General features: G+C 41.8%; 1 protein-coding gene across 1 annotated transcript in view; it reads right to left on the reverse strand.

Annotated features, from left to right (window-relative positions):
• Positions 1 to 1,890: 1,890 nt before the first annotated feature.
• The window catches only part of ergic1 (endoplasmic reticulum-golgi intermediate compartment 1), a 22,200-nt gene continuing 14,323 nt past the window's right edge, over positions 1,891 to 9,767 (reverse strand). Inside the window, exon 10 of the mRNA XM_010787168.1 lies at positions 1,891 to 3,189. Coding sequence (XP_010785470.1) covers positions 3,082 to 3,189 — 108 coding nt within the window. The 3' untranslated portion in view covers positions 1,891 to 3,081. The remainder of the gene's footprint in view (positions 3,190 to 9,767) is intronic.

Below are 9,767 nucleotides of genomic sequence, written 5' to 3' on the forward strand. Positions count from 1 at the left end.
AGGTTAAATACCTTCTTGTATCAGCCGGGCACTGTGGTTTATTTTTTAAGGGTTTTTACTTTATATATTAATTGCATCGTTTAAAGTCGACCCCTTTCAAACATATGCGAGCATGTGAGTTATTAAAACTAAATGTTGGTTTTCTGTAGTAGCACATTTAGATTTGTGATTATTTGCGCATGTGATTTCCTAAACCCTCCCACAGTAGATGATGTATGTTGTTCTCTCCCCAGCCGTATGGGCAGCAGCAGCAGCACAGAGCCCCTCACGGCATCCCATGGTTCCTTGGGGCGCAGCAGTGACCCCGGCAGCTCCAGACTCCGGCCCACCTTCTTCAGTCAGCTCTCAGGACAGACCTTCTACAACAACGAGTACGGACACCTGTCTGAGGAGGGCTTCTGCGACTTCTTCTCCGCACCGGACGCCCACTGCCTGGCCTCCTCCAACGTGTAACCTTACCAGAGAGGCAGCCCGAGAGAATGGAGAGTTTAAAAAAAGTAGGAAAGCTCAGGGTAAGGGAGGCTTTAGTAAAGTTCCAGTTGTGACATGTAATAAGTCATTTATTAAATGGTAGATCTGTGTGACTAGACCTCTGATCATCGCTTCCTCTCGGGCTGCTGCCTCCACAGACTGAGCTCTATGTGCCTGAAGTTCCTCTAACCAGCCACTGGGTGGCAGCATTATGACAAAAACAAACCCTAAGTATTTTTCTATTTACACATTTCTATCTTTTATATACAGAGTTTTCTTCCTTAATTTTGTACAAACTATGACTCATATAGGAGGCAATAAAGAAAATGATTGTCTTCTCACTCTCTTCTCTCTGATTAGTAGGTTGTCATTACTCCAGTCAAATACATGTTTTAAGGGCTAATTTGCAATCGTCACCAAATAAACAAACAAACAAGTCAACAAATGATGATCCACATGGTGGACCAATCAAGGAAAATAGCAAGATATTTAAGGATCTGTGTCATTCTCTGGAGGTGGAGACACGTGGATATGCGACATGGTGAACAAGGGATAAGTGACGGAGGTAAACAGAGGGATGTGGGGCAAGTAAAATGGGGTGAGTCAGACTAAGCACCTACTATCAGAGCTAGACGTAAGCATGATGACAGCTGTGACAGCCTCACAGGCCCACAACACATGACAACCTGCAGCGTGTTGACACTGGAGGGAAATGAGCTGCAGCAATTGGGTGCAAAGTCCACTTCAGACACAAGTACAGCCAATAGAGCTTCAAGTTAGAAATCAATCGGTGCAAAGGCTCCATTTTTAGTTTCTATAAATAATATTGTTGTTAAGGGTAACTGGATAGATTCAGTTTAACTGTGACACGTGTAAATGGTTCCAGCAGACACCTTTGAGGTGAAACATGTCTGCAAACCTGCAGGGTTTGACTCCATGACTTGACTACTTTAGTTTTATTAGGAAATAGTGTACTTTTTCAGGAAAGAAATAAAAAAGTATTCCTTGTTGACAACAATCTAGAAGATGAACACTTCCTTTTGAGTTGGACAATCTAAAACCTATAACAAGCTCGCACAATGTATCCAAAACAAGGAACAAGTTCTTGATAAATGTGCCTTCCCTTCTTGGGAAGTTTAAAATCAACTCATTCAATTTGCAGACCAAGATTGTTTTTGGACACACCACCTCAAAGAAGCTTTGGATATGAAACCCTAAAGCAGCTTGAATGCTATTGAGTTTCTGTTTTTATCTGATTTTAAACCAATTATTTATCCATTTATTTCCCTTTTTGTCTTTTTCTTTGTAAACCATTAAATATGATTTGGAAATCGTATTGTTAAACTGAAAAGCTAAATTAGGAAAAGAGAATGAATGTGACAAGCTTATAGAAACATGAACAAATAATGACACCAGTGGTTTCTATGGTACCTTTACTCGAGGAACACTTTGAGAGGGAACAGGAAGTGGATGACCTCAACAGTAGAAAGAGCAGTTTGATTATCACCATCGTTGATCTTTTTACAACCAAACATCATGGTCTATACATGTTCTCCTTACAAAACCAATTCTTCTTTACAACTTTATCAATGAGTAAACAAATTCCTGTACCGGGTCAAAAGTCCAATAAATCCATCGTAAAAAAAAACAGACATTCTCTAGATTTTCTGAGATAATTGAGAAGGAATGAAAAAAGTAAAAGCAAGGACGGTTAACACCATTGATGATATATTTGGTTTAAATTGACTGAAAGGTAAACAATGATCACTGGTTTGAAAATAAACTCTAGAAAGTGAATCTACACAGAAAGTTGTAACATGCAAGACACTGGTTTTAGTGGCAGCCACTGCAAACAGACAGAATAACACATGAGAGCTGATGATAAGCATGGAAGAGGTGACCTAAAGGCACATGGTTAGAAACTGGCCATAAAAAAGTGTATTGGATGGAACAAAGTGACATCAGATGATGCACAATGTTGTTATGGAAAGTGTGAACTATGGAAGCACTTTAAAGTTCAGCCTATTCACATACCGGCTTAATGTACCCAAACACTTCCATAAAATGATTGTTCTCCTGAAGAGTGAATGGGTAAAAAGACTGATACACTGGTTGAACTGATCCTTTAAAAACACATTTAAGTGTGTCTTGTTTGTACATTTTACAGCCATAACCTGAACACTTCTCTACAATTGAATACATTTAAAGATTTGTGTCATACACACATAAAAAAAAGAGAAAATGTAATATCAGCCTTTTTGTTTTGTTTGACTTCATTTTAAGTGTAGCCTTCAAATACCCAGATCGGTTGAACTTTGACACACAGCACTTCATATTACCAGTAACAAACGAGCTTCCCTCGTCTCTTCCCTTTACACCAAAGATGTAGAAGCAGTCATGTGATAGTCAGCATCCATGCGTCACCAGATGCAGCCTGAGAGGATCTTCAGTAACGGAGACGCAGTCTTGAAGCCTGGTAGTTAGATCGAGCGCCCGGAGCCACGCCGTTGGTTACGATGATACAATCTTCAAAAGGAAGTGGGCTTTGATTTAGCTAACAGGCTTATTTTGCACTTTATTTAAGTTGAAGGGAGGAGTGGGGAGCGGTCCTCAGGACATTTTGCCAATCTGGATCTTCTTCCAGGCCTCTGAGGCGGTGAATATACAGGAGTCGATGATTCCTGCCACTGTGAACGTCCCGCCCACGATGGCACAGATCTACAGAAAACAAGTCTGTCAGTCTCGCTGTTTCAAATCTTTGAGGTTTTCTTCTTTTTTGTACAATGTCAGCTGCTTCTCATTTCATTGTAATTATAACAATACACTGACACTGGAATGTGCTGGAATCCAGCAAAGAGTCCTGCTGCAGCTTGACTCAGTCTTTAACCATGACTCATGATCCCACTATGAGCAGCGTCAGGTCCTAACTCATGCCTGAAGTCATGACAAACTTAAACAACTGAAAAGACAAATAACGGTTTAGCTCATCAGCCAGGCAGCCAATTTAATCCTGACGCAGTATCAGTCAGCAGGAAACATCCTGGTGAGGTGGTTACAGGCTCAGCCAAAATTCCTCAAATGACGAAGTCAGGTATGGAGGGGGTTCAGAGAAAGGAATTTAGGATGTAATAGAAATAGTTCTACAGTTTTTATCTTTTGTAAAGCTGTTGAAAGAAGCCAGGGTTGGAGTTGTCCCTGTTTCCAGTGTCTGAGCTAAGCTAAGATGGGATAGCTGTAGCTAGCTATATACGTAGCTATAGAAATCATTCATGTGAGAAACTACAGTAAAATACGATAGTACGTATACGAAGTATAATGTTGTATAATGTGTTTATAATTGTTATGCTATGACGTTTGTATTTTGTTTTTGTCTTTTCTTTTGTTTGCACAGCCCTTTTTGTGATTTGGGGCTATAAAATATTTTGATTTGATTTAACCCTCCTGTTGTCTTCGGGTCAAATCTGACCGAGTCAATAATAATAATAATAACTTGGATTTCTATAGCGCCTTTCATGATACCCAAGGTCGCTTGATTTACTACTTTCATCAATCATAATTTTTTTGTTTTACATTCGATTCGATATCCTTCACAGTAGACATTTGAACATATCAAATTGCTGACTACCACTTTCATTACATTTTGGATGATTTAGTCAACCCATGGTGTTCTTCGTCAAAAATGACCGCCATAAAGAAAAGGACTTAGTAACCATCCGGATCTCCCCACACACACACACACACACACACACACACACACACACACACACACACACACACACACACACACACACACACACACACACACACACACACAGGGTTTTGATGCATGCGTGTATCCACAGTGTATCCACAGAGACCTGGCAGCCCGGAACATTCTCCTGTCAGAAAACAACATTGTGAAGATCTGTGACTTCGGCCTGGCCAGAGACATATACAAAGACCCCGACTACGTCAGGAAAGGCAATGTAAGGCATCCTCCCTCTCCCTCCGCTAATTACCCATCTCCATTTACTGGGGGGAAACATTCAACACTTTCTTTCTGTTTGTTTTTTAACCACTCGTACAGGGGTTACAATCAAAGGTGATTCTCCAATGTGTTAATGTGTCTGTCTCATAGTATTGCTCCGGTGTTTTAATGTCCCCCCAGGCTCGTCTGCCGTTAAAATGGATGGCTCCAGAGAGCATCTTTGACAAATTGTACACCAGCCAGAGTGACGTGTGGTCTTTTGGAGTTCTCCTCTGGGAAATCTTCTCTCTGGGTAAAGAAACACGTTTCATTATCTGTGTAAAAATCAATGGGATGCAATGAAATCTCCTCCAGAAGTGTTGTACTTTCTAAAAGTGCCTATCAATCTCAGATCCTGACAAAACTAATGATGAAATTATTGTTTGTTAACTTTTAGATGGAAGAGTAAATTGTTATCACTGTAATCCAATCACAAATAACTTGTTTTGCTAATGTCTTATCCTCCTATTGTCTGCCTTCAGGTGCGTCTCCCTACCCGGGAGTACAGATTGATGAAGACTTTTGCCGACGATTGAAAGACGGCGTGAGGATGAGGTCACCTGAGACTGCCTCCCCCGAAATGTAAGCGTGGGCTTTGATTTATTCTTTTTCTCTCCTCTTTTGCTGTCAAATTATATTAATTGGCAAACTCGAGCCAATCCTTACGGCAAACCAGGACTTGCACAGTTAGAGAAGGATACAAGATGAAATGTGCAGTGGTGTAATTGAGTGAGGAGGAGCTGGAGACCCCATTGTTGTGTTGTTATGACCGTGCTGCTCTCTGCTGGTAGATATGGCATCATGCTGGCCTGCTGGCAGGGGGAACTCAAAGAAAGACCCACCTTCCCCGCCCTGGTTCAGATCCTGGGAGACCTGCTGCAGGACAACAGCCTACCTGTAAGTTACCTGCTGGAGAATCCTTCATTATAGCTTGTTATAAAGGTCACATATTATGCAAAACCACTTGTTCATGTCTTTTCTACATCGAAATGTGTCCCCTCTGTGTAAAGAGATTCTGAAAGTTTGATCCATTTATATAAAAACCTGTCTGAAAATGAGCTGATCAGATTTTGGCCACTTTATGATGTCATAACCATTTATTTGGCTTGTGTAACCATTAGCCAATCACCAACCAAGGTAACCTCCCCCCCCCCCCATCACCTGAATCTCCTCCTAGAGCACCATTGTGTTCTTTTTAACCAAATATCTCTCAGAGGGGCATGGGGAGTGGCTCCTTATTTTCATCTAAAGTAACAGACAGAGAATCAGCACTTTGGAAACAGGACTGAAACAGAGGGGATTATGGGATGCTACAATGATCTGTTTGGTATGTCGAGCCAAACTCTTCAGAGAGATGTTTTGTATATATCTGAACGTTATATATGATGATGAAAAACAGTATAATAGGGGACCTTTAGTGTTGGTGAGTTCTTTGTGATGTTTAGAAACATTTTCTCTGCCCTACCCTTCAGGATGGGCAGGACTACATTATCCTCTGAACCACTCACGAGAGCTCAGAGGATGACGAGTTTCGCGCAGAGCCCTCGTCTTGCCATCCATCTGAGGAGGACTGGGATGCCTGCAACACTCTGCCAACCAGTATTCTACATCCTGTATTCCCTGAAAATATGTTTAGGTACTAAGTAAAGATTTCATGCATGCTGAGTGTGCTTCTGCATGATCAAACAAATTTCATGATAAGAGATGTTGGGTTTTGTCCATGAAGCTCATCTGGTTGGGTAATGATGACTGCCTGATGCATGATGATGACTGATGATCGCGATGATCTCAGCTGGGTTCAAACGGTTGTGGTCACAAAATATTCAAAGGATTATTTCGCGGCACACCTTCATATGATCATATTATAAATTATTATAAAATAAGAGAATAATAGGAAAAACAGTTATGAATCTACTACAGGTGCAGTCAAAACAAGAACGAGGTTTAATCAGTGGTTTTAGCAACATGGAATAAATGTTAAATGGAAGTTTTTGAGAAGCTTTGTGGGTGGCTCTTTTGCTACTGTTTGCCAATAAGGCTACTGTCAATCAATCTTGATCAAACCGCACAGCGAACTGACTGGCACAAAACTGAAATCCCTTTTAACGGCAAACCCCTGAATCTCAAATTAGTTTTCAAAATGAAATTATCACACCTTAGAAAGTGAGCGCAGCAATTAACATTTTTGAAAGTAAACATGGTTGGGGCTTTCAACCAATTCATTTGAAAATGGCCCTTTTGAGATAATTTTTTTAAAGGCATTTTTTCACATTGTTTGGTTAATACCTGACAGCACCTACAGAAATAAGGGAAGATTTTGAAAATCTAAACCAAGGGCGACTGTTCCCTATTAAACGCAGACTGTTCACAACAGCACCCAGGTATACCCTTAACGTTTTAATTAATGGAGGAATGAGAACTTCTTTTTTTTTGATTAACCAGTTCCGACCATGTTCGATGGGGCGTTTATCAGGTTTTGGGGTCATTTACTTTATTTAGCAATATGAAATTGGTGTCATCATTGGTTAATAGACACTCATTGATATGAAATAAATCAGCAAACCTCTGGACTGAAGAAAGCAAAAAGGCTGACAAACCCATTCATCTAACAATTAACCGATTGGGCTCTCTTTTTACCTTTCCTTATCCCCGTCCTGTTCCCACATTAATTGGATTCCCCTTGAATAATCCCTCTCTTTTTTCAGCCAGGTTTTAATATAATCCGCCGTTCCTTTTTACCGGCTTGTTGGGTTTGGTGGGACCCTCCCAAAGCAATGCAGCCCAGAAGTTCCAGGGACCATTTGGAAAGAATTTACCCTGGAGGATGCATCGACAGAAAAGGCTTCCTTCAGTAAAGGACTTTTCTTGATACTTTTTTATCAGCCGCTTAGAGGAATGTGGGGAAACATTTGTTTCAATTGGCATTCGGGGAATTTGTCCTCCTTTGGGGTAATTACCAACCAAGTGCAGAGGGATCCAAGCCGGTAAGCAAGGCATTTTAATTCAAACAGATGATGCTCAAAACTGTGTCCTCTTCCCAGCGAAAATAACCAGACAAGACAGGGGGATGGTTTTGCTGGCCCTTCGGAAGATTTTGAGAGAAATTGAAAAACAGCCACGAAGGCGCCCGGTCTCTTCTAAAAAGGGTTTAATCAAACAAAAGCTTTTATCCATATTTTTGGTCCGAAACCGACGTGGAACGCAACAAGAGACCACACAGCAAATGATTTAGAAGACAGTGCAAGACACATAAGGGGGAAAATAGTTCAATCCGCTTTTATAAGGTGGATGAGATTCTTGGCAAGTGATGGGGAGGGCAAGGGGGTGGGAGGGTAAGTAGGAGGTTGAGCCAGCAGTCTGAGTCATTTTGAACCCAGGGACCCGCCATTTGGTCCCAGAGGTTTGAGGACTTGGGGGCTAGCAACAATTTTTTTTTAAAGAGCACAAAAGTGTTTTTTGCAAAGTAAGGGATAAGAACTACAACAAGGAGTGAAGGAAGGGGAAACCCGTTAGAAGCATTCTCTAGTTGGAATTAATCACATGTTTAAGATTTCCAACGAAGCCTTCCCCCCCCAAATCGTCAAGTCCCCCAGTACAAGGGGAAAAATCAAGAATTAGAAAAAAACGGGTTTCGCATGTGTAACAAAAAGAAACTTTCCTACCAGGAAAAGAAATCATCCCTATCCTGGAGTCTAATCATGTTTTATTATTAGAATAAAATACTGGATACTATTCTTACCTGGTTCCCACCCCTGTCTTGGTGGATCTCAGCCAATAGGTCCCACGGGAAAGACCAATCAGTAAAGAATAAATAGTTGTTTAAAAAAAAAGAAGTTTTAAAATCCTCTGTATCAGCCGGAGCAACTGTGGTTTATTTTTTAAGGGGGTTTTTTACTTATATATTAATGTGGCCCATCGTTTAAATCGACCTTTCAAACATACCGAGCATGTGAAGTATGTAAAGAACTAAATGTTTTTTCTGTATATGCCCTCAATTTAGAATTTTGTTGAATTATTTGCGCATGTGATCTTCCTAAAACCTCCACCTAAGTAGATGATTGTATGTTTGTTCCTTCTCCCCAGCGTAACTGGGGCCAAAGCAGCCCCAGCAGGCAAAACAGAGCACCCCTCCACGGCAATCCCCAATGGGTTTCCCTTGGGGGGCGCAGCCAGAGTGACCGGCCAGCCTCCAGACTTTCCGCCCACCTCCTTCGTCCAGCTTCTTCAGGACAGGACCTTTCAACAACGAGTACGGGAAAACCACCTTTTGAGGAAGGGGGCCTTCTTGCGACTTTCTTACTCGCGACCGGAAACGCCCCACTGCTGCCCCTCCCCATCCCACGTGGTAACCTTACCCAGAGAGGTCACCGAGAGATGGGAGGAGTTTTTGAAAAAAAAGTAGAAAAAAAAAGCTCAGGGTACGGGAAGGGCTTTTAGTAAAGTTCCCAGTTGGTTGACCTGTAGAATAACGTTCATTTATCAATGGTAGATTTCTGGTGGTGACGCTAGACTCTGATTCATCGCTTCCCCTCCCTCGGGCTGCTGCCCCCAGACTGGCAGCCTATGTGCTGAGGTTCCTCCTAACCAGCCCACTGGGTGGCAGCAACATTATGAACCAAAAAAAAGCCCCCTAAGTGGTTTTTTTCTATTTTACAAATTTCCAATCTTTATAATACAGAGGTTTCTTTTCTTCCTTAATTTTTTGTAAACTATGACTCCAATATAGCAAGGGCAATAAGAACATATGCCTTTTCTCTCACTCCTCTTCTTCTCTGATTTACGTAACAAAGGTTTTGCTCCTTACTCCAGTTTCCAAATTACACTGTGTTTAAGGGACTAATATGGCAATCGTCCAAACTAAACAAAACAAAAAACAAGTTCACAAATGATCGATCCACATGGTGGGACCAATTCGCAAGGAAAAATAGCCAGAATTCTAAAGGAAACAATCCTGTGGTCTTCCTCTTGAGGGTGGAGACATGGTGTGATAATGCGCACAATGGTTGACAGGGATAAGGTGACGGAGGGTAAAACAGGAGGGGGAGGTGGGGGGCTCAAGGTAAATGGGGTGAAGTCCCGACTAAGCCACCTACCTATCAGAGCTAGAAACGGGTAACGAATGGAATGAGGAACAGCTGGTTGGCAGCTACAGGGGCCCCACAAACACATGGCAACCCTCGGCAAGCCGTCGTCTTTGACCACTGGGAGGGAAAGAAGCTGCGCCAATTGGGGGGTTGCAAAGTCTTCAGAACAGTCAGGCCAATAGACGGCCGTCAAGTTAGAAAACTCC

Source organism: Notothenia coriiceps, unplaced genomic scaffold (assembly GCF_000735185.1).
Source record: "Notothenia coriiceps isolate Sejong01 unplaced genomic scaffold, NC01 NC01_scaffold00030210, whole genome shotgun sequence".
NCBI lineage: Eukaryota > Metazoa > Chordata > Actinopteri > Perciformes > Nototheniidae > Notothenia > Notothenia coriiceps.